The sequence below is a fragment of the Chenopodium quinoa genome, unplaced genomic scaffold, assembly GCF_001683475.1.
Source record: "Chenopodium quinoa cultivar QQ74 unplaced genomic scaffold, ASM168347v1, whole genome shotgun sequence".
Taxonomy (NCBI): Eukaryota; Viridiplantae; Streptophyta; class Magnoliopsida; order Caryophyllales; family Amaranthaceae; genus Chenopodium; species Chenopodium quinoa.
The window spans coordinates 1,934,388-1,960,930 of record NW_018742556.1 but is presented as its reverse complement, the minus strand read 5'-3'; the positions used below and the strand labels follow the sequence as shown (position 1 = coordinate 1,960,930).

Sequence of the window (26,543 nt, the reverse complement as noted above, 5' to 3'; positions counted from 1 at the left end):
ACCTCTACTTTGGCTTTGTCCACCTCAATCCCTTTGTTTGAAACTACATGGCCTAAAACGATTCCCTGTTGTACCATAAAATGGCACTTCTCCCAGTTCAATATCAGATTGACATCCTGGCATCTATGGAGCACCTTTGTTAGATTATCAAGGCAAATATCGAAAGATGAACCATAAACAGAAAAATCATCCATAAAAACTTCCATAGAATTTTCTATGAGACCTGAGAAAATAGCCATCATACACCGTTGGAACGTGGCTGGGGCATTACACAGTCCGAATGGCATTCTGCGATATGCGAAGGTGCCATATGGACATGTGAATGTAGTCTTTTCCTGATCACAAGGGCGGATGGGGATTTGAAAAAAACCGGAATATCCATCCAAGTAACAGAAAAAGGAATGGTTAGCCAATCGTTCGAGCATTTGATCAATGAAAGGCAAGGGGAAATGATCTTTACGGGTGGCTTTATTTAATTGTCTGTAATCAATGCACATCCGCCACCCTGTAACAGTTCTTGTGGCAACAGGCTCGCCTTTGTCATTCTTGACAACTGTCATACCTCCTTTCTTTGGTACTACTTGTACAGGACTAACCCACTTACTATCTGAGATAGGGTAGATTATTCCTGCAGCAAGCAATTTGAGAACCTCTTTCTTGACTACCTCCATCATAGTTGGATTTAGCCTTCTTTGAGGTTCTCTAGAGGAGGCATGATCGTCCTCAAGAATGATCTTATGCATACAAAAAGAGGGATTAATACCCTTGATATCATCAATGGTATACCCAATAACATTTCTATATTTTCTTAAAACAGCGAGAAGTTTCTCTAATTCAATGTTATTAAGCTCAGCATTAACAATAACAGGGTATGTATTTTTGGGACCAAGATATGCATATTTAAGATTAGATGGAAGGGGTTTCAACTCTACCTCGGGAGGCGTTGAACTCTCCCCAACACTCGATGTACTAAGGACTTCCTTGACTGGAGCGATGATTGGATTAGCTTTTGCGTCTTCTAGTAGCCTCGTGTACTCCCTTACTTCCCAATCTTCATCATGGATACTTCCTATCAACACCGTTTCAAGAGCATCTTCCTTTTTGATCAGGGGAAGTTGTTCTTGTTGTAGATCATCGAGGACATCCACTTGACAAATAGTCTCACCCATAGACGGATTTCCCATAGCATTCAGTAATGAATACTCCATTTTCTCATCCCCTACTTCAAATGTTATTTTCCCATTCTTCATGTCAATAATTGCACCTGCAGTAGCTAAGAATGGTCTACCAAGAATAATAGGGACATGGGCATCTTCTTCCATTTCCATAACAACAAAATCACATGGAATAAAGAATTTACCAACTCGCAATGGAACATCTTCAAGTATACCGAGGGGAAATTTAACTGACCTGTCTGCAAGTTGCAGAGATATCCTTGTAGGCTTTAGCTCACCCATTTGAAGCTTTTCGCAGATGGAGAGCGGCATAAGGCTTACACTTGCACCAAGATCGCATAGCGCTCTATTGATCTCTATATCTCCCAGCTTCACTGGGATTGAATAGCTGCCTGGATCACCTAGTTTCTTAGGAAGAGTGTTTTGCAGAATGGCACTACATTCTGCAGTTAGAGAAACAGTAGCATTCTCTGCAAGCTTTTTCTTGTTAGATAGCATGTCTTTCAAAAACTTTGCATAAGAAGGCATTTCAGAAATTGCATCCAAGAACGGTATATTAATGTGAAGTTTCTTAAGGATGTCTAGAAATTTACCGTACTTTTTCTCTAACTTAGCCTGGGCTAACCTCTGTGGAAAAGGGACGCTTGGAATGTATTCCCGTGGCTTTTCTTGAACATCATTCCTTGGAATTGGGCTGTCTGGATCTCGCGCCCGGTCGGGCAGTGATTGCCCGGTCTGACCGGGCGAAGAAGAGCTGCTTATGTTCTTTTGTTTGTCTGGAATTTCTTCGTGCGCCCGATCGGGCGGACTTTGCCCGGTCTGACCGGGCGAAGAAGAAATTCGCACATTCCCCTGTTTTTCGTCGACTGCTTCTCGCGCCCGATCGGGCGGACCTTGCCCGGTCTGACCGGGCGAAGAAGAATTTTGCAAAATCCCCTGTTTTTCACTCATTCCCTCAATATCTATCGTTGATGGTTCCCTTACGGGAAGGCCTTCCAACTGTTTTCCACTCCTTAAAATTACAGCATTCATGTGCCCCTTTTGTGGTTGCTCTGTTTGGCCAGGAAACGTACCCGGTGTTTTTGAAGATTGGCCGACTTGATGAGCAAGTTGGCTTATTTGATTTTCCATGAGCTTACTCTGGGCTTGTAACTGTTGGATGGAATTATTTGTGGTGTTGATGAAGTTCTCCATCATTAGTTCGAGATTGGATTTTTGAGGGGGTGGTTGCATGGGTTGCATGGGTTGTTGTACTAGGGGTGGTCTTGGTTGGAAACCAGGTGGATTATAATTGTTGTTTCGAGGTGGGGGCGGAGGTGGATTTTGCTGAGCTTGGGTGTTTTTGTATGAGAAGTTTGGGTGATTCTTCCAACCTTCATTATAAGTATTAGAATGGGGATCGTATGGTCTTTTAGGGTTGGAATTGTAGAAGGCATTGGCTTCCTCAATTGATACCTCATTCGAATTTCGTGGGCAATTAGGTGCGATGTGACCTTGAGTATTACACATTTGACAAGTTTCTAGCACATTATTGGAAGATCCAGTTTGTAGTCTATCGAACTTGCTTGAAAGTGCCTGCACAGAACTAGTTAAAAGAGTTAGAGCATCAACATCTAATTTACCTCCTTTCTTGACATTATTTCGGCCGCCTGGGTGATAGTTGTCATTGGCTGACATCTTCTCAACCAGCTCCTTTGCTTCGGTTGGATTTTTAGTTAGAAGGGAGCCTCCAGATGCGGCGTCGATATAGATCCGGAACTCATGGGTTAGACCATTATAGAATGTTTGGATTAACATCCATTCAGGTATGCCATGATGGGGGCACTGTCTCTGTAACCTCTTGAATCTCCTCCATGCGTCATATAAGGATTCTTCATCTGATTGCCTGAAAGTGGATAGCTCGTTCCTTAATCTTGCAGTCTTTTCTTGTCCCAAGAACTTGACCAGAAAAGCTTTTACTAGTTTATCCCATGTATCAAAGGAACCAGAACCCTCATCTCTTAACCATTCCTTCGCCCTATCCCGTAATGAGAATGGAAAAAGGCGAAGTCTAAGAGCATCATCTGTAACACCATTCAGCTTCATAGTGTCACACTTTTCCAAGAAACCATCTATATGATTCACTGGGCAATCAAGAGGTGTGCCAGCAAATGAATCATTGGATATGAATTGAATAAATTGCGGTTTCAATTCAAAATTCTGAGCGGTGATAGGTGGTCTAATAATGCTAGAAAGGAGTCCGGTTGTTGTGTCAGGGATACCGTACTCCAAAAGAGACTTTGTTGCTTGGTCTTCCATATTTCTGTTACCTGCTCTTCTTCTACCTCTTCGTCTTCTTGCAGTCGCTTCAATTTCTGAATCGAGAGGCACTAAGTCGTCTGACCCTGAGTGACGTGTTTGCATACAACAAAGAACTAGGCAAAGAACATCAAAAACACAGGAGACAATAGCCGAAGCAACAAACAACGCTTAGTATAAACGAATCACGAAAAATCAATATGAAACCGTTAGTCCCCGGCAACGGCGCCAAAATTTGATAGGCTTATCGCGTACCTAACAAAAATAACCTAACTATTCCTTCTAACTGTGTAGTAGGGCAAGTAAGGATCGAATCCCAAGAGACTATGGTTCATTCAATTAATCAGACTCAATTAATCACTAAGCACGTGACCAATCAATAATGGATGATAATAATCAACTAATTTATTAAATAACACAATTAACTAGAGGAAATATTAATCAATAAACTAAAGCATCCAAGATCAAGCATCACCACGATTATGATTGATAAACTAATAAATCTACCCCCAATATATAAATCAATTGACAAGAAGAAAAGCAATCCCTAATAATAATACCAAAGGTCTCTTCCGAGTTATCAATGGCTTCCCAAATTAACTATCAAGCCTACTTCCGTGGAATCAAGCGAATAAGGGACATTAAACACCATGCCTAGATTCCTAATTATTCAATCATCTACTTCCGTGATGATCTTCAAACCCTTAATTGAAATAACCTAATCCCGTTAATACCCAACTTCCGTTGCAATAAGAACAAAGGGATGATAACAATACTAATTATCCCTAATCTAGTATTGGCATAAACACAATCAATTAAGCATGTCAATTGGGATTATTATTGGGGAATTTAAAGATCTACTTTATACATCAATCATAATCGGGCTTAGCAAGATCCCGGATTAAGGAAACTACTCACAAATCATAATTAAATCAAAAACAAGATCTAATAGAGAACACATAATTAAAGAACTATAAAATAAATAAAAGAGATGGAAAGTAAGAAATACCAAATACTTCAATTGATGATCTTGAATTCTTGAGGAACAATTAATAAAACTAGGATTAAAGATTGAAATTGCTTAAGAAAATAAAACTAGGGTTCTTGAGAGTTTTCTAGGGCTTAAGGAGAAAACTAATGAAAAACTAACTGTCTAAAAGTTAATTACAAAAGGGTATTTATACCCCCAAAAGATAATATTTCGGAAAAATAAGAAAATACGCGTTCTTGAGCTTTGCCCGGTCTGACCGGGCGGACCTCGCCCGATCGGGCGGAGGAAGGCTGCGTAAAATACGACAGTTTTCCTTCTTTGCCCGGTCTGACCGGGCGCACCTCGCCCGGTCGGGCGCGCGTAACACGTTTCCAAAATTGCATCTCATAACTTGATTTCTTCATCGCCCGGTCTGACCGGGCGAAGCCTGCCCGATCGGGCGCGCGTTGCACCGTTCAGAATTGGGCTTCTTCCTGTGAACTCCTCATTGCCCGGTCTGCCCGGGCAAGCCATGCCCGGTCGGGCACTCCACATAAATTGCAGTTCTTGGCTATCAACTCTTCCGAATCTACTAAAAACACGTCCAATTGCCTAGAAACGCTTCATATTCCTGAAAAGCTTACTAAAACAATCGAATACACTAAAGAAGAGATTGTTAGCAAGAAATGGCTCCGTAGAGCTCAAAACCATATAAAATTACTAAGTAAAACCGGGGAAAACCATTGTATAAAACACGTATATCACAATCAAAGGAAAAACAGAAGAAATTTGTACGAACTATAATTATTGTCTTTGACTGTGAAAACAAGGAAGCTTTAGACTTTAATTAAGGCATTTGACCCCACATAAATATGTACATACATATTAAACATACATACTACGGAGTATGTAGGATGGATTCAATCTAAGTATATATTCTAGGGATCAAATTTCATAGAGCTTAATTAAAGGTTTTCGTTATTTTTCTCCCTGACCATAACCACACTTAACCCGATAATCAATGTTTGTAGTAATGATTATTTTATTAAATTAAACTAATTGACAATAGAAAAAAATAACACGACCCAAATCAAAATCTACCTTAATGACTCGATTGTCATATCTAATAAGTCAAAAATTGTAAAAATAAATGACCAAACAATCATTGAAATTGTGAATCTAGTAGATAAGTATGTGAACAAGATCATCTTTATTCAAAAGCATCATATATGTCCATATTATAGAAGCCAAAAAAATTTTATTCCATGTTGTTAGAGAATATACCTTGAATATTCATTTACAAAAGTGTATCCGAAATTGCAACATTATTAATGCATGTTAGTGTTTTCATACATACATAAGTATATATGTAACACTTAGAACTACATAAGGATAAAATTCATTTAAATAAAATAGTATAAATTAAATTGAAATTTTATGATAAAAATACGCGTCAATCAATTTGAGTAATTATTGATTTTAGGGCTTGTTCACATTTACTGAACTGAATATTTTATGAGAAAGAGAAATTAAGAGCTGAACTAAATTGAAATAAACTGATTGGAGCTGAATTGAACTGACATGAAATTAAGTAAATATGAACATATCCTTATTTATTTCTTAATCTTTACTTTTTTTAGCTTTTTATCTAAACCCTTTAGGGCTAAAATTATCATTTTCCTACATAAATACCTTATACTACAGGACAATAGCAAGTACTCTATATACTTTAATAAAGTTTAAATTTCTTCACATAACTCATTGCACAACTTAAAAGGTAAACATATAGAAAGTTGAAATCTACATGCCCAAATCACAAAAGGTAAACATATAGAAAGTTGAAATCTACATGCCCAAATCACACGGTTAAACTCTCATAATTATTGTTAAGAAAGAAGTTAAACTTATGATTACAAACACTTAATTTAGACAAATTAAATCAAAGATTATCTAACCAAATCATCATTTTTTAAAACATTTGAACTCAAAATATTCTTGTACAGAATCAAGAGTAAAATAAATGCAATAACAATGAGTAAATAGAACATTCTAATTTTTTTTTGAAGAAGAAAATAGAACATTCTATAGAACATTCTAATTGTAATTATTTTGTTATAACTTCTTTCAGACAAATGACACATCCATGATCCATTGTATCTTGGATTAGGGGTCCTCTTTTGCGGCTAATTAATTACATATGGTAAACTTTTTGACTAATAATTTTATGTTACGCATAAAGTGAGATATAATCACTTTAATAATAATAAATTTACACCAAAGTATGCTCCAATTCCTCCGAAGGTGTAGTCAAACCATTAAATCATGCATATATATTAAGATACATGCCATAAAAATGTGAAATACTCCAAAAAAGTTGTTGTCCAATACATGTAATAAGATTGACCATATTAGAGATTATAATTTTTTTTTGAAAGTTAACAATCCTCTTGAAACTTAACATTCCAAACCAATGGCAACAAGATGGTGCAGTGCAACCATGCATGTAGACACAGAAAAGGGATTTGTTAAACGTCGCCCGCAAATCTCCACATAAAGCCCACAAATATTTTTACTTTGACTCTTTTGCCCTTTTTCTAATTTTTACCGAAACCGTAATTCACTCTCACGAAGAATGTGGAGCTGGAGTGGATCGCCGAGGGACACCGAAGAGCCGTCATCGTCGCCGGAAAGCGAGATAATCCGGGGGAAAAATTACGAAAAGTAGGGGTGGCGTCTGGTAGGAACGCCGCCACCATGGTTGTGGCGTCCTGGCCAGACGCCGCCACCATGGCTGTGGCGTCCTGGCCAGACGCCACCCCTACTTTTTGTAATTTTTTTTTTTTTTTTTTTTAATTTGTTATTTTTTTTATTTATTTTTTTTCTTTTTTTTTTTGTAATTTTATTTAAACTTTTTGTAATTTTTTTTAAATTTTATTTAAAGTTTTTGTTTTTTGTAATTAAACATTAACACAAAAAATTCTGATTTAAAAAAAATATATACATTAAAAATAAAAACATTAACACATAAAACAAAAATATTAAACATTAACAAAAGAATTCTGATTTTCCAAAAAAAAAATATTAGACAAAAAAAAAAAAAAAAAAAAAAAAGTGGTAGGGCGCCTGGCCAGGACGCCCAGCCCCTGGTGGTGGCGTCTGCTCCGGCCGCCGGGACCAGGGGGCTGGCGTCTGACCTGGACGCCCAGCCACGGCGGTGGCGCCTCTGGAAAACGCCACAACCGTGGCTAGGCGTCCAGGTCAGACGCCAGCCCCCTGGTTCCGGCGGCCGGAGCAGACGCCACCACCAGGGGCTGGGCGTCTTGGCCAGGCGCCCCACCTCTTCTGTTTTTTTTTTTAAAAAAAATTTTTAAAAAAAAACCTGCCACCGTGAGCCGTCCTTCCCTCCGCCGCTGTGGCCGCCAAGTCCTTGCCTTGCCGCCTCAACATTGCCGTATTTTCGGGTGATTAGAGTGTGGGTATGGGTTAGATTTTTTTATTTTAGGTTTAGGGCAATAAGGTAAATTCAATATAAATTTGTGGACTTTATGTGGAGATTTGCGGGCGATGTTTAGCGATCCACAAAAATAAATGACACAAATGGTGAAGATGTGCAACAGATACCAAAGCACATTTGCTTCATGCTCAAATAATTCCTACTTAGATATGGAGTATCACGATACTTAGACCTTGTTGATAATTGACTTAAATGGACATTTTTTTCATCAAATTATATAGATGCTTAAATAGCTAGGTTTTTATATGGTTATCAATTGACTTCTTGACTATTTATATACCAATTATGTAATTTAGATCTGCTATCATCTTATTAGGTTCTTTACCTCAACAGTTGTTTATTTACTCGCTATATATCTTTAGAATTATATGCGACATTAAGCCAATAATATCAACTAACCACTTGACTATAACATCAAAAATATATCAGGTGAACCAACAAACACCTGCACAACAATAACGTGAGACCTATATATGTTTTACGTATATATTTCAAACTTAAAAGTATGAGGTAATTCAAAAGTCAAACGGAAAAGAAGCTTAAATTTGAAAATTCATCACAAAACTTTCAATTTTCATCAATTAAATAATATACGTAATTACGTAGTACTTTCAATGTTAATAATTTATTCTCTTTCTAGTTACATTTTTCGATTATGGCAAATGCATTACAATTGCATTTATAGAATAGTACAATAGAAGACTTACAAATGTACTCAATGGAGCAAATGTCATCTAACCTTATTGGTTAAAGTCTTTGAAGCTAGTACATAAACATGTAATCAAATCCCGTCTATATAATTATGGCACATCACTGCCTGCACCAAAAAAGCAAATGCATTCAATAGATAATTATGAAATCTAATTGAGTTAAATAGCAATGTTGGAACTTGGATAGTCTTCCCGTTGGGTAAAAGGCACTATTAGCGTAACAGTACCACGAAATTCGAAATGTCATATATAGTCCACTGGAATCAACCATATAACTAGCATGCAAATGCTGCGAACCATCAACATAATTATTTATTATTACCAATTTTTAAAACTAACTTAACAAATTAATTGAAGACAACCATATAGTTGACATGCATTCATGCAAATATGCTTTATTTTGTATAAATTACTTCAATTTTACTATTTTATGGTTTTATATATGAAGGTATATCCCATGGTAAGTTATTTATTACTTATCCGTGTAAGTGTATACATGTGTTCTTACAAATCGTTTTTGAACAATTATATTGCAATATAATAAAATACTCGATAATTAAGTTGTTTTAGATGATAGCTATATGGTTGTACAGAATAAATTATACATACATTCACTTTAAAAGTCATTTATAAAGAAACGAAAAATTATACATACATTCACTTTAAAAGTCATTTATAAAGAAACGAAAAATGTACACTCTATATTCCTAAACTTTATAATATTGTATTTTATCTCAAAATTTAATCCAAATAAGAAAATCATATCAAATAAATGATGTTAGTTTTGAAACTTAAAGCAAGTTCTCTCGATCATGAAACATTGTATGCCCTTTTCAATTAAACTTCACATGATAAAATATAGCAGCCACAAATCCAAATAGTAGTGAATCAAACATGCTTAAAACCCACTTCAAATAGAGATAAGATGTTGCAAAATAGGACAATTGAATTTGACAAATCATAATCATTCAATGTTCTTCAAAAAAAATAAAAAAAAATAAAAATAAAAAATCATAATCATTCAATGTGGATACTTTTTATTACTAAAAATATCAAGGTATAAATCTTTGGTAAGAAGACAAAACTATTATTATGATATATATAAACATTTAAGTAACTACTATACCAATATTATTTTCACAATGATTAAAAACTTGAATAAAAATAAAGACTTATACAATAATAATTCGACTTCATTTGCTAAGAACCAATAACTCATTTTTCTATTTGTTAACAATGAATTGCTATAGAATATAGATGATGTATACAAAAGAAATTATTTTTAATTTAAGTTTTTAGAAGATAGATAGCAATTAAGGGTATTTTGACGATTGAACAATTTGCAAAGTAAACTTAATGGCCATTTAAAGATGATTAAAGCCTACAAGTTCCTAAAGAATAAGGGATTCTTTGAAAAACAACAGTTATTTAGTTTGCATTAATCAAGGATATTTAAAAAATCAAATCACTATGACAATTAGAAATTTTTTAATAACCAATAACCATTATTTTGCTAGTTTTAAACCATCATTTTTCCACTAATAAAGCCACACATAGAAATAGATCTATGTATATAATTTTCCGTACACTTTTTAACCTACTTCCTTAATAACATTAAGAAATTCTATACCACCACTCTAACAAGGACAAAACGTCAATTTCAAATTATGTTTGCATCATTTTCAATGAGAGGCATTATTGCTTTAGTAACAAAGTTAACAACACGTTTTGAAACGCACTATCCATGAGACAACACATGCAAAGTTCTTTCAAACTTATAAATAATTAGCAAAGCAAAGTTAAATTTAGCAAAAGCAAGTTGAGAAGTACCTCATTCCAAAAATTCAAAAATCTAAAAATTGCATCAAATCATACTCTCGAAAGAAGATCAGTATATGTTTCATAAACATCTAATATTCTTATTTAAATATCTTTATCTATGATAAAGAAAACAACTATATTCTTTATATAAATACTGAAAACTTCAAAAAAAATCACCCCTTTTCAATTATCATAGATTCCCTGTACAATGTATGACCTACCATTACTTGTGAGTTAATACACTAAGAAGTGGAAATTTAATACACACGGATCGACTATGAGACTCAAAGGCTATAAGTAAACACTAAGAACATTTGTGGTAAACCTTAGCTATATTGATAGAAAGAGTGCACACAACTATAATGACCAAATTTCCATGGCTACATTTGGATAAGTTGCAATCAAGTAGCCCCCCTTATGGCCAGCCAAAATGCAACTTATCTACTAGTAAAAGAGCAAAAGTATCAATCATTCTAACTTTAGCTATTTTGCACATTTATCATACTATTTCTAGGATCTATACACCAAATATAATATATATGACATACGTGGCAAAAGTTGGGGTCAAAATTATTCTTATAGGCCCAATATAAAAGGAGTGTACTCCAAAAATAAAGGAGAGAAAAAAAAAAACTAAAAATATATAAAAAAAAAAAAAAAAAAAAAGTTAAATAGTGCACTAACTATAACTGACGTCATGCTAAGAACATAATTTTTCCTTTTTAATATATCCATACATTGAAGATGAATGATTACAAGGTTTGACCAAAATCCTTTGCCAACTATAAACTATTGTACGGCATAATATATTTTTCATTAGTTTTGTTTTGTTCTTCTCCGACCAAGTTATATATTAAAAGAAAAAGAAGGGAGTATTGACAATAAGAGTCGAAAAAAAGAAAAACATACAAAATAAACAATGTATAAATTCCATTGAAAACTTGACTAGACCAATTGGAAGGGAGTGTTTTTTATAAGCCAAAAAGCTTGAGTGTTAAAGAACCTTAAGAATAAAAAAAACAACAACTATGCTTTTACTGGAATTGTTTTCTTCACTTGTTTGCTTTTCACCAGCTAATGGCTTTTTATTATTGATAGGGTTTGGCACTTAGGCCAGAACCTAGTTAGGACGGAATATACACAAAAACTGAAAAATAATAAGCCTTGTATGAACCGATTTAATAAGTTTTTTAATTGAAATAGTAGACTATAATAATTTTGAAAGAAAAGTGATTTTATTTTTAAAATTAAGGTAAGTTCTAAGTGTATTAATTTTGAATTAATGGTCATTATTTTTTTGTAGGTGCATAATAATTAACCCTAAATTCTTTTTTAGATACATTTTGCTTGTATTTCCATTTCAGTTATTTGGACATGATTTTATTATTATTCTAGATCATAGCTAACATATGTAATCAAAATTTTATTGCCATGTGAAAAAATGGAGACAAATGTTTTTTCATAGACCATTATGGAGTACCTTCACCAATGAAATAATAGAAAAGTGTATTTTGATCCAAGGTGCATTGCTTTTAAATTTGTGTTTTGGGGTCTTATCAAGCAAAATAAAGGCAAAACTCCAATGGTTTTGAGATAGGGTTTCTATGGCTTGTAACAAAATAAAATCTGGTTCCATTTAATAATACTCCCCAATTCATAACAATTAGGACCACAATGCTTCATTGTTCAATCTAAGTTAAAGTATAATGATAGGACAAACAATAACGTGAGCCATTTATATTTTAGGACATGTGACAATCTTTTCAAGCATCTCAAATAGAAAATGTGACTATTATATATATTATCTTTAATTATAAGTGGATGGAATACTTTTTAGGCTTCAATAATAATCACCAATTCAAAAATTAGGCCACAATGCTTCATTGTTTCAATCTAAGTAAAAATATAATGATAGAACAACCAATAGCACGAACCATTTGTATTTTAGGACATGTGACAATCTTTTCAGACATCTTACAAAAAAAAACGTGACTATAATATTGGTTTTAATTATAAGTGAATAGAATACTTTTTAAGCATGGGGAGGTTTTATTTTTTTATTTTTTTATTTTAAATAAAAAATTATTGAGGAAGTGAAAATAATTTGTGATGATTGATGCTTAGCTTTTTAGGTGTTTTCTGCTTATGCCACCAATTGTCTTGTTCATCTGATCTCCCACTTTAATACCACTTCATAGCTTTAATTGAGGCCTTTGCTTTTAAGCTTAATGATCTTTTAGTTACAAAACGGTGAGCTTTAGCTAATTAAACCCTTTCTATTTGAAGCTGTTAACTATATATATTGAGTTTCAACTATCATACTTTTGCAGCTCCATATTTGGGTACAGGGAGCTTTCAAGACATACAAAAGATGCAATGCAATTCAATTTGTAGGTTAGTTAAAGTTTGAAAAAGGATAATGGATAAGAATACTTTAAAGTTTGTACCTTTTCCATTTTATAAGTATTATTGCTATATTTTAATTGACTTCTATCATTCTATGCTATTCACATTCATACGCTTAGTTCGTTTTGAACACCCATGGTAATTTGTAAATAAACAGAAGTTAACGATTTGTAATGTCATTGGACTTGCAGAGATTGATACTTTTTTCAATAAAAAATAATTGTCGAATTTTTACCTACTAAGAATTATACAGTAGATGTTAATACTCAATAAATGTTGTGTATTGTCAAGTGTAATTCTCTACGTGGTGTAGTATTTATGAAATGGAGGACGGATTAAACTTTTAACTCAACAATAAATTAGGGGATATAGGGAGCGTCTTACTACTTACTAATGCCTTTGGTGTAAATTATTATGGTTTGTGTTATTTAAATGATGCTTTTTTCTTAGATTTTCTTGCATGTGTTCTTGTATAGGAATGAAAAGGCACATGATGAATTTTGGTGCATATAGTTTGATAAAATTCATACTCAATAATCATGGTGTGAGTGCTCACCCTGTGTTCATTACTGATTGGTATGTAAGGATTAATAAATATATTTAGTGTTTAATTGTAGATTAAATGTAGTATATATTCAAATATTGACTTATTACTCAAGCCATTAAATCTAAACTGTTTTGTGTGTCATGTTTCAAAGTTTTTAATAGGTGGTTAGGTTTAACTACTCATAGTATTTCAAGTTTATATTTATGGACGATTGTGCTTTTGTCTCAATTTGAAAGGATTTAGAGAATCAAGCACTTAGGTGAATTGAGTCCTAAAAATTAAGCACTTAGGTGACTTGAGTCCGACGCCTTCCTATTTTATTTAAATGAAATAAAATTTTAACTACCAATACAATAACTTGGAATTATCTATTGGTGAAAACAGAATCTAACCATTTAAGTTGATATTGCCATACCCGAGGAAGCGAAATTGGGGGGTGTCACCACCTCACCAACAAATGTAGCTAGATTCTGCGTACCTTGACAATAACTCCTGAAAGGAAGCACTGAAGAATTGGTAAAAGGTCAAGACTAAAATTATATCATTAACAAGAAAATTAGGCCATGACTCAATTGACTTGTTCCATAAAACACATGCAACCAAAATCGGCAACAGATATGTTTATACGTGCAAAATCCGCAAATAAAAATTAAAATTAATAATGTATTAGAAATGACATCACTTGAAATTGGCTACCACCAAAAGTGCAGATTTGCCTCAATTTTGGACAAAACTTAACTGAAATGTTGCTATCAATTTCAACCTCCACCAACGGCCGCAAATCTTGTATTTAATCTCTTTTTTCCCCTTCTTTAGAATTAAAGGTAAGGAAATTAATCGATACATATAACCCTGCGTTGCGTGTCTCGATCATACACATAACACATGTAATGGAGCATAAAAATCAATTTTAGACTTCAATAAACTTAAGTTTTTAACTGATTAACATGCTGATATTGAGTTAAGCTACATCTACATTTCAAATACTAATCTTGCTATTAAATTACGGTTATGATTGTGTTGATATTTTTATAGTATAGAGTCAAAGGTGAAAATACAAAATTAAAAAGATTCCAAATAAGAAGAACAAAAACAACAGGATATAGGCAGTCGTCACATATACGAGAAGTCCATAACCTTTGAAAAAGCAAATAGTAGTGTGGAATTTTTAATGGCAAGTTAGATAATGACGCCTATTCTGTCTATTGTAGTAGGAGGGTGAGTATTGCACCACACACACTAGCTTAGCAGAAATGATAACGTGTTCATACTCGTTTGTTAATTTTAGTCTATTTGATTAGAGCTTCAACTATAACTTTGACTATTAACTTCTAACTATTTGTTTATCAAGCTAACTCCTCTAGTTTCAAAACATTTTAAAATTATACGCAAGATCTCAATGAAGGAGGATTAATATTGTTGAAATAAGTTAATTAGAACAAGTATATTTTTGGATGTTGTGTGAATGTCATCATGTATATAACACTTATGCGGTATACTATGTTGCAGCAACCATGAGCGATCTAGTTCAAACACATTAGAAAATAAAAATAAAATAAAATAAAAATAACTATAAGTAATAACTCACCGTTTGTTATAATATCAACCAAAATCAATATAATTGGGGTCGTTTCTTATCTTAGTATATATTACACGAAGAGACACTTTATTAGGTTGGGGTGAAGTAGTGATATAGCTCCATACATCACCTTGTCGTTTAGGTTTTGGTTTTAAATTACACGAAACTCATTATAGAGACTCTCATTAACTTTTTACATTATTAGAAAAAAAAAATACTAATAAATAATTAAGTCACACCTTGTTAGAGGCAGGGATACAAATAATTGAACCCTAAAATCATTTTATTGAAAAAATATGTTACTAAATACACAAATCAAAGTCCTTTTATATTAGTTTCACTTAGGAGCCCTGTACCATCGACCACCCTTCGCATGCTCCTAACCACACCTTCACCTTGTTTTCCAAATGTAGTTGTTCAGCTCAATATCTCTATTGGTTTATAAACTTAGAATGTTTCCGAGTGTAACATGGTTGAAGGACTATAATATCCAAAAGTATTAGAGTAAAGTTATCCACCATTCCAACTCTTATCAATCAAACAAAATCCTTGAGTCCTCCTTAAAAAAAAAAAAAAAAAAAAAAAAATCCTCTCTCTCTCAAAAAAGAAAAAGAAAAAAGGGGAATTAATGGAAAAACAATAGAAATAGAAACCTGACTTCATTGGCAACCGTGTACATATTATGAAATCTGTGGTACTAGACTACATTTAGTAATTGTACTAGGAGGACCCAAAGTTAATCTATCCAAAAGGCTGATAACTGAACGCATGATCGAATATAATACAATTAGCTTATCATATTATTTCTGACTGTTTTTGTACAAATCCAATTTTGCATACATATCCTTTTCTTCAAAGCCCGCTTTTGCATACATATGCGGATGAGGGAGTTATAAAAGACAAATGATTTAATTTAAATGTTATTTAATGATACTCGATATGCAATTGATTGTGGAGAAGAGGATATGGGAAGAGAGGAAAAAAGGGAGATTAACTTCAAGGAACGAAGAATAATGCTTCAAAAAAGTATTTTTGCTTTAAAAGCTCATTTGATTTTTACCTCATTTTCACTAATTTTAGAAAAAAAGTTCATAAAAATTCATAAAGTTAAATAAGATAAGGTAAAATATGTTTATAAAATTTAAGTAAAAATAAATTTTGATAAAATCAATAAGGCTACCTATGTTCAATTCAAATAAGTTGATGTAACTTTAGATAAGTTATAATATGTAAAAATCAAGTGAGTAGACCATATGTTAAATAGCTTAGAATAATATATGTCAATACTAATTTTAAATTAAATTATAGTTCATCATTTATATACTAGCCTTTGTTAAGCTAAAATTTTCAAATCTCTTACTTCCCCTCACTCCTCTAGCTTTCCTCAAAATTCACTCACCAAACAAATAATTACAAGTAATTAATCCATTAAACTATAGACAAGAAAACAATTGTTCTAGATGATGATATCATCATGTAATAAGCCACTATAGACATCCTCATAAGTAAAACATCCTCTAATTGGGAAAACATCCTCAATTCTAAGCTTGCTATCCTACTAAATAAACATATACAGGTACAAAAAGTGGCAAATGAATACTTCTAAAATTAGGTTTGGTATGTATAGTTCTTTAAATCAATCCTACATTAAATCCATCTCAATTAAGTCAAATTTGGGCTATAATCGATTATTCAAATTGTAAATTCGATCACATTGATAATCAATACAAATCACATAACGCCAAACCTTTACTGTTAAAGAGACACACCTCTAAATTAAAAAAAAAAAAAGTAAATAACTCATTTTCTATTCTTTTTCCTTGATCCCACTTGACACCAAAAAAAAAAAGAGGATGAAAAATAAACAAAACAATTTAACAGGAAAGATATATAGTTCATAGTACTATTCAAAAATAAATAAATATAGTTCATAGTAATAATACCTTAATAAAATAATAATATGCAATTAAAAAATAAAAAAGAATTAGAAGGGAAAGAACTAACAAAAATTGATGACCGTAGGTAACACATTAGAGGCCAGAAGGCAGGAGACTTCTGCTGTCCAAATTTCATAAGGTTTTGCATCATATACAACCTGAAAAATTAAAAGCATATAAAAATAAATTATATCTCCTATGTTTATCACTAAAAATACATACAAAATTTTAATGTGTATATAATTAGTATAGATCTAGTCTCCAAACCTATAAAAATCATAATATATATAATAAAATAAATTATTAATAAACTTCAAAAATATGCATATCATAATAATTAGTAAATCAAGTTTGCAACGATAAAAAAAACATAATCAAACAAGAAAAAAAATGGACTATGATATATTTATAAAATTGGAAAATCATATGTGATTTAAATATAACAAGAAGGAAAAATATAATGAGAAAATTAATTAAAATCACATGTAAAATAAATTAAAGGGAAGAAAAGTACAAACCCTAGGCAGCAGAATGTTGGTGTTGATCGATCTATATTATTGAGGTTCTCAAGAATAGTTATAGAGTTTTTTTTTGTAGGACTATCAATCTTTCATCAATATCTCTCCATTTTTAATTTAATTTTTTTATGGATAATATTTGTTTCAATATTTTATTGTTTTAATTTCAACTTTTAATTAAAGGTGCAGAGTAGTGCAGGAAAAAGGGTCAATAGTTCCATCATTTTATTTTTTGGGTGATAAACGACGGTAACAAAGGGTGTACAATTCTATGTGTTTGGCTACCCCTCGTTTCATCACCCCTTCCTTATCATCTTATTAAGCTCGGATGGGTTCGGTGGTACCACATATACGAGTAGTTATGGTTGTACACGCTTAAGGTTAAGATCGATGATATCCTGAATGGTTGTGGTGGTCGCTAATATGACCGGTAACTTTATGTGAGAAATCAAAAGAGCAAAAATGTTGCAAATATTAAGTTGCAAATTATTAGTAGTTTATGAAAGTAATACGCCGTACCATTAATACTACTACATTATTGCTATTTGTTATCTCCTTGAATTTTAAACATGTTTGTTGTGATGGATACACGTGAAGAAAATGTTGATTAACATACATGTAACATACATGTGCATTAGTTAGTCCATGTGTCACATACTCACATGGCACACTACGACACTAGTTTGATGACGAAAACGAAACTCATTCAACCATGTCCTTTAGGACTTTACATAATAACGTTCTTCATATGAATTGAAAGTTGATCTCCATTAACTTGGTAAATGTCAGAAAATGAACGAACGTATCATAAAAAAAATTAAAAAATTAAGCAAAACTTCGAATGTTATACGAAGTAACAAACCAAATTATACATATATATTTGTTAGTAAGAGTAATTCATCCCATCTACACATAATAGTTAGATAGTGCTGAAGTAGTGAAATAGGAGATCACTCTAGTTACTTGAGTTGTTGCCTTGGAGTTCTCTAAGCCTGAAAAATAACCATAATTTAACACGATAAGATTCATTATTCAAAATTGGGTTTATACGATATTTTGTGCACTAGCTATATCATACTGTATGAAGTACGGAGTATAATTTAAGGCAGAGGAAAATAACCTAGCAATTTCGGCTCTACGCTTAGCTTCTTCAGCCATGGAATGAAGTTCCCGGAAAGAGCGTCTCTCACTAAACAAACCCTTCATGTCTTCAGAGCTCCTCCCACCACGTTCCGTCCACCTTTCCGCTGCCCACGCTGCCTCCCTTTCTCCCCTTCCAAAGCTCTTTTTATCCGTAAACGCAGTCTATCACCACCCAATACAAATTCATTTTTAAAATAAGTTCAGAAAAAATAAATTCAAATTTAATACTCGTAATTAATAAAATGATGTGAATAGTTAGTATAGTATAGTACTCCGAACCTTATTATTGAACATTTGATGCCATGCTTTTCCACTAATTGCATATCTAACCGCGAATTTTAAAGGATCTAGAAGCATGTAAGTCACAATGTTGTACAACCATATTACCCCTGTCCAACCCCATCCAATTTTCCTTATTCCGCCCAAATCCCAGTTTGCTTCTGCCGAAATTATGCTAGCAATCTGCATTTCATTACACGATTTCGAGTTAAGTCGAAAAGAACACATACACATTTTTGTAGTACAATAGCATACAATAATTTATGTCTATCCAGATTTAATTGTCACGTTGATAGTGTAATTTATGTGAGCCAGTAATGTGACAACTAATGTTACGTACCAGTTGGGCGATGAGGAAGGCGACAACAAGGAGAAAGCCGGGTCTTTCGGTGAAAGACCAACTCCTAGCTCGTGTAACAAAGATAAGTGCCTGACTTATAATGCTAACTTGAAGATAGATAGCTGATGCCATTCTTTCCTTGAGATCTTTTTCAACTCCTGGAGCTGATAAGTTGTGTTTGTATTGATTTAAATCTCTTACTCCAAATTTTTCCTGCTCAAATTAATAAATTGAAACCAATTACATTATATACATAAATAAATAAAGTTATGAAACACGGAACAAACAAAGTGTTAAATAAATAATAATCCGTATAATTAATAATATAATGTCCATTTTGTAATTATTCTAAGGCCGGATGTGGCTGATACTTTGATCTGTTACCGTTCAAATGTCCATTTTGTTCCAAACTTAGTTAACTGTGTACAACTAATTGTAGGGGGTATCCTACCAAAAAAAAAAATGTACAATCTTATTACTTGTTAGATTTATCTCCATTTTAACAAAGACGTTGACGTAGGATCACTTTTAGCTTCATCAAATAATCAATTTGTAACTTTTTTTTCTTGGTAAGGAGAAAACCCAATTTAGAAGGGAAATCCCTCCTAAAATGTCCTTAGTGAGATTCAACCTCTGGCCTCATGCCTGAAAGTAAGAGAGCTAGCCAACTACTCTAGCCTCCAATCTCAATCAAGTTATAACATGAATGGCATAATTAAGTAGGTTTTAGGTACCGCGAAGAAGCTGGTGTCGTAAGCTGCCCAGTAGAAAACAATAGTCATGGTAGCAAGGTAGCTACCAAGGACAATTCCAGTGGTAAAAATTTCCTTGAGGTTCCATCGATCTGGTGTCGGCGACGGCTTCACTCTGTCTTTGGATATGGTCATTATGGTACCTACATTACATAAAAAATCACTCATTAAATCTATTAATCACAATTTATGAATATTGAAAACCTTATACTATAATTGTAGCAAAAGTTCATCAAAATACCGTCATTAAGGATTGCAATCACTAGAATCATGGTAGGTGGGAAATCAAATTTCCAAATTACACATAGCATCATGAATCCCAACTGCCACATAACAACATTAACATTAAGAACACACTTTTACCATGACATAAATTAACGAGTCATATCAAACTGTTGCAATATTAAAGAAACGGAAGAAGTAATATTGACTTATGTTTAGGTTATAAGAAACAATGACTAGAAATTACTTCTTACCACGATACGAATTGTAATGGATACTGCATATATCTGCAGGAGAAAAATGAAAATACAGTATCAGAATTCATACTATGACTAGAATGTTGTTGTACATGATGTTGAATAATAATTTTTCGTGTATGAGTACTCGAGTAGTACCGTGTAGTTTTTCATTCTTTGGAAGATGGAACGGCTTGTAAGAACAGCACTAATGATAACACTAAGTCCGGGTTCAGTTAAAACAATATCAGAAGCACTTCTAGCAGCATCAGTAGAATCATCAACCGCGATACCAATGTCAGCCCTCTTTAATGCAGGGGCATCGTTCACTCCATCACCTGTCATCCCAACTATGTGCTTTCGCTCTTGCAGTATCTTTACAATATTGTACTTGTGTTCTGCAATTGAAATAAACATCTTAATTAAACAATATTGACATAATATGTTGAAAAACCGGGTTTTGTGCTGAAAAAAGCAGGACAGTTACCAGGAAAAACACCAGCAAAACCATCAGCATTTTCGATTAGTTCCTCGATTGGTGGCATATCAGGACTTCTGTCTTTGTTGTCACCTAAAATAGTTGAAGAAGGGTACATGTTTGTGCCCATTCCTAGCCTCCTTCCTGTTTCTTTCCCAATCGCAAGCTGATCCCCTGATTTATATAACAAAAAAGTAATAAAAAGCGAAAATTATGTTCATTTCTCTGCTTTTGAGTTAAAATGTTTTTATGCAAATGTTGATCAATATAAGTAGCAACCTGTAATCATCTTAACACTGACACCGAGGTCTAGAGCCTTTCTGATGGTCTCAGCACTATCATGACGAGGAGGGTCAAAAAGTGGAAGAAGCGCGACAAATTCCCATGGACCACCTGGGCTTTCTTGGGTTCCTTCAGGCACTTCCTACACAAAATTACAAGAAAATATAATGGCATGTTAAGTAGTACTAACAATGATGCCTTAAAATAGTTGTGCACTTTATGAAAAATAACATTATATTGTACCTCTTTTGCAAGATAATTAAGTCTACTAATGTCAAAAGCGTTTAGCTTAGAAACACATAATTGATGAAACAAGATCATGCAGTGGTTACCTGGCGAGCAACACCAAGAGAACGAAGTCCACGATTAGCAAAATTGTCGATTACTGTATGAACTCTACGTTCAATTGCTGATTGGTTATGAGCTAACTCAAGAATCTGTTAAGGTAGACGTATAAAGTAAGCTAGTGAAGTAATGTAAATGCAGATTTTGATTTCTTTTTCTGATTTTCTGACAATGTTTATACCTGTTCTGGTGCACCTTTGCTAACCCTGTGCATTTTACCAGCTTCATCAATGTAAGTCAGCGCGGTTCTTTTATCAGTTGGATTAAACGGTAGGAAATGAACCTCTTTGATCCCTTCCCTTGCCTTCTCTCAAAAACATAAAACAACTTAGATCAAAAGTCATATTTCATATAAGACTACTTGTAACTTCACGTGTATTTATATGTCAACCAAACAACCACCTAGTAGCTAGTCTACACGTATATAAAGATGTACCTGCTTAGAGTCAGGCAACATTGATACAATAGCACCATCAATAGCATCTTGATTTTCTGTTCTCGACGCTCTAGCAGCCAATAACACTACCATGTCCTTATCCACACCTTTGGCAAATACCTGCAATAAGCTAACAATGTCACTATTTTGTACACAAGTAGTACTTAATTTGTGACATTAATCAACGAAAGTGTGCAAAACCTCGATCAAATTTTTATCAACAGTTAGCTTGTTAAGTGTCAATGTGCCAGTTTTGTCACTACAAAGCACATCCATGCCAGCCATTTCCTCAATCGCAGTCATTCTTTTTGTTATAGCACCCTGCAAATTTAGACCGTCTTTATCAGCTCACATTTTTTAAGCCATGGTCCTAGGACTTGTGATAGTACACGCGACTATTAATTCCCAAACTAAAATTATAAACCTGTTGTGCCAAGCGATGTGAGCCAATGGCCATAGTAACAGAAAGAACAGTAGGCATGGCTATAGGGATCCCACCAATAAGCAAGACGAGGAGATTGTCTATGCCAACGCGGTATGGCCTTTGGTGCAATGCATATATTACAATGATTTCAATCAGCATTCCAACCGCAATTGAGCATATACAGAAGTTCCCAATTGAGGTCAAAACCTGCAGCCCAAAAACCGAAAATTGCACATTATAAGACTACCAATGATCACATAAAAATTAAACAATGCAGCCTTGGAATTAAAAGAAAATAACACTTAACCTTTTGGAAATGACCAACATGGTTGGTGTTTTCTACAAGATGAGCAGCCTTGCCAAAGAAAGTGTTGATGCCGGTTGCGATAACAACGGCCTCAATCTCACCTTGCTTACATGTTGAGCCTGAGTAAACTTGATTTCCTGGATGTTTAGTCACTGGAAGTGACTCTCCTGTAAGTGCTGACTGTTACATTTTCAGGGAAGCCAATGTCAAGAAAAAAAATAAATAACAGTAACAAAATTTCTTATACTTGCTAAGAATTATGCTACCATAAGGCAGATATTGATAAGATATTTGTTTTGGTGTACATAAATTTTTGTTGATTAAGCAAAAATATTAACCATGTGTAAAGTTCAAGTTATTAAGGTTTTGAATATACAGGGGAGGTTTTGAGCATGTGCAGGGTGGTCGATCGCACAGGACCCCTAAGTAAAACTACTATAGAAGGACTCTTGTTTTTAAAATTTACTTATATAAAGTAATGAGAAAACTTAATCAATAATCTATTATTTGATTTCACAAAATATTTTTCATTAAAAAAATGATTTTAAGGCCCAATTTAACAAAATTGCACATGACCAGTGTTAGCATTTGTAGTCCCGCCTCTGTGAATATATATGTATATAGCCTAATGGTGCAAAGCTAGCTAGTAATTAATGATTGTCTTGTATGATAATTGAGTCACATCATATTCATCTAGCCAACAAAACTTTGTATTAGCTTACGAAAATTTACTCTTACAAAGAACAATTATCATGATTATGGTAAATATTGTCTTGGTAAAATCTTTAATTCGAATATTCATAGAGTTTAGTCGACATCAAAACAACAAATTAAATAACCCGTACTAATCATGAGAAGGAATTTTCTTTATTTTGTCACAGTCTTTCATTTTCAACAATATTGAAAGGATTTGAAACATTATTATATTGATCATTTCATAATTAAGACAGTTGCAAAAATGAAATACAATATACATTATAATCAATGCTTAACTACATGTATAGCACTTTAGCCGGCTGACTGACTGACCAAAAATAAAATTAAAAAAGGAATAAAATTAACCAAATAAAATACAGATTGGCAAATATATAATGTAATAATTATATAATTAAGAAGATAAATAACCTGGTCAATTTTGAGAGGGTCACCATTAAGAAGACGTGCATCAGCTGGTACAATATCTCCAAGTTTGATGCTAATAATATCCCCTGGTACCAATCTTATTGCATCATCTTCATTCCACTCCCCATTTCTCAGGACCTACTTGAATATATTTATTAATAATACGACGTAACAATAACAATATGACACAGTATTGACAATTTTGTTACTTTCTTTAACACGTAAAACTTAGCAATGTTGCAATATTTATGAAACTAAAGAAGTGTAATACTGATTTACCTTAGCTTTTGGTGCTAGACGAGCCATAAGAGCGGCCGCTGCATTACCGGCATTGTTTTCTTCTATGTAACTGATTGTTGAGTTTACCAGCAGCAACACTACTATTCCTATAAAATCTGGATAATCTGGTCCTTTCCCCTGTTTTTTTTTTTTTTTTAAAAAAAAAAAAAATAAAATAAAATAAAAAATACCCATTAATTTCCTTCAGTTTTATTACATTAATGTTTTGTACGTATGTATATGTTACACTAGTACAGTCCTACTCTTTTTGAATTTTAATACTGATTATAAACAAAAATTAACTTTTACTATTACTAATTATAGTAAAATAAAAGAGGAAAACAGAGGAGCAATCATTTTCTAATTTAATTTTTTTATGACATTTGTTGGAAGTAAGAAGATAATAAGTTAGATTATAGCTCTAATTTCAATTTTGACCAAAATTAAATTAATTTAACGAATTTTATAACATATGGAGTATGAAGTACTTGTAATATATATCATACATGACAAAGAAGTCTAGTGTTAAACAAGGCTTTGAACTTTTTTAACATGAAACCTTAAATCAACTTAAACTTATGGTTAAATTAGGTACGTCTGACATAAAATTATCGTCCTGAGCATGAGAAGAGGGAGAGAGTGAAGGTAGTAATTACCCCTCCATGAGCAAGAGCAATAGCCATGAGAGCAGCAATTTCCATGACCCATGATAGAGGATTCCACATAAATCCCAAGAATTTCAGTATCTTGCTCTCCTGTCAACCAACAAAAATTACATACCACGCAAATTAATAGATACTCCCTCAATTTCAAAATAATAAGACACATTTTATTTGTGATTCATCTATAACAACTCGTGTTAGATTATACGAGTAGGCTGGAATTACAATGTCATCACTACCATGCCTAAGTGGATACATAAAAGGTAAAAAGGGAGAAATTTGTAATTTTACCCGCTACATTTGAAACCATGTTTATTATATCGCGACAGCATAAGATAGAAGTGTGACCTACTCTTAACGAGTATACTAAAAAAAATTACCACTTACCTTTTTCTCCTCAAGTTTGTTGTATCCGTATTTTGCAATTCTTTGCTCAACTTCATCAGAGCTTAACCCATTTCTGGTACATTGTAGACTCTCAAATACTTCTTCAATTGGTACATTTTCCTGCACATACAAATTAAAGAAAAATTAATTAACATTTCAAAAATCATATGAAAATTTGCAATTTTTAATTAAATATAGACTACAACTAATTAATTAATTACCAAATCAACATCTTCTGCAGCTTCACGAGTTTCCTCTAACTTGGAAGCCATATTTAACCCCTCCAAAATCTCTCCTTCTACAAGATTTTTCGACGAAAATCTGCCAAACGAACAATATTTTAGCAATTTCTTCATCATTAGACGTTCTAAAAAATTGTATACAGATAAATGGAACCATTTTTTAAAATCATATTTACATGTTCGAGCCCATTCCATGGCTTGGACCAATTTAATTCATATCGAATATACATGTTATGGTTCCTTTATTTTTCAAATATTGAATAAATGCACGATTATTTGATCAGTTCTTCTCTATATAACAAGAGTAGAGATAAAAAAAATGTAACCGAAAAAACTTTATAATAAGTGATAAATGCAATAAAATGATGCATTTAACACTTGCATTAATTTAAAGTCTAGTATTTCTTTTTCTAAACCAAATTAAATTACGGAGTATGTATAAAAAGAAAAAAAATAGCAATATAATACCTGAATCAATGCTGTGAAGATTAGTTTCTCAACAAAAACATGAAGCTAACACTAATAAATGAATCAAATAATGGGAAATGAATAAATTAATTTTTCTATTCAAAAATTGATTGTAATTTGAATTAAGTTACGTTGCTAGATATTTATATGATCTATAAATTTGAAAGTTTCATGAACGAATCTTAATTGTTTTAAAAAAATTAAAAAAAAATGAACAAATCTTAATTAATATAGAATTGGGCAGCTCTAATTAATTAAGGTTCAATTTATCATATCAAGAAGTACTCCGTCGCATATAAGCCGGCCCACTATCAACGCATGCGGGGAGTTCTTCAACTGACCAAAAACCCACGTCAAGTGAAATTCTTCTTTTTTTAAAAAAAAAAAAAATTGAATAAATTTGTATACTAATCCGTTGTCAAAAAAGTACAAACTCCAATATTCCGTACATGGTAAATGAATTTTTTTTTTTCTTGATTGTTATGAACAATTTCCATAAAAATTGTTGAATTGTAAATTAATTCCCTATTTGCGTCGGTTTAAAAACTTATTCCCATAATATTGTCCATAGAGGTGTCCACCGTGCGAGTCGTGCGAGCTGGGTTAGGGTTAGGTGGGTCGCGGGTTGGGGTTTCATGACACACGGCACGACACACGTAGGGTA

At 33.0% G+C, this 26,543-nt stretch overlaps 1 protein-coding gene across 1 annotated transcript; it reads right to left on the bottom strand.

The window, feature by feature from the left end:
- Positions 1-18,188: 18,188 nt before the first annotated feature.
- Positions 18,189-25,487, bottom strand: LOC110720501 (ATPase 7, plasma membrane-type-like). Its single transcript, XM_021899537.1, has 21 exons — positions 25,391-25,487; positions 25,170-25,289; positions 24,777-24,875; positions 24,121-24,258; positions 23,845-23,979; positions 22,720-22,899; positions 22,413-22,619; positions 22,190-22,309; positions 21,989-22,108; positions 21,734-21,856; positions 21,540-21,644; positions 21,205-21,349; positions 20,935-21,099; positions 20,607-20,845; positions 20,466-20,498; positions 20,231-20,312; positions 19,972-20,132; positions 19,238-19,450; positions 18,898-19,080; positions 18,596-18,780; positions 18,189-18,467 (listed from the first exon to the last, which is right to left on the bottom strand). The coding sequence occupies exons 1-21, from the start codon at positions 25,439-25,441 to the stop codon at positions 18,431-18,433; spliced, it is 2,841 nt and encodes a 946-aa protein (XP_021755229.1). The 5' UTR covers positions 25,442-25,487; the 3' UTR covers positions 18,189-18,430.
- Positions 25,488-26,543: the final 1,056 nt, after the last annotated feature.

Excerpts from the sequence above, each read along its gene's own strand:
- LOC110720501 (XM_021899537.1), bottom strand. The coding sequence starts at position 25,441 with ATGGCTTCCAAGTTAGAGGAAACTCGTGAAGCTGCAGAAGATGTTGAT. Across the intron at positions 24,259-24,776 it reads TTGCTCTTGCTCATGGAGGG|GGGAAAGGACCAGATTATCC; the intron begins GTAATTACTACC and ends AAAAAAAAACAG. Across the intron at positions 20,133-20,230 it reads GATTGCAATCCTTAATGACG|GTACCATAATGACCATATCC; the intron begins GTATTTTGATGA and ends TATGTAATGTAG.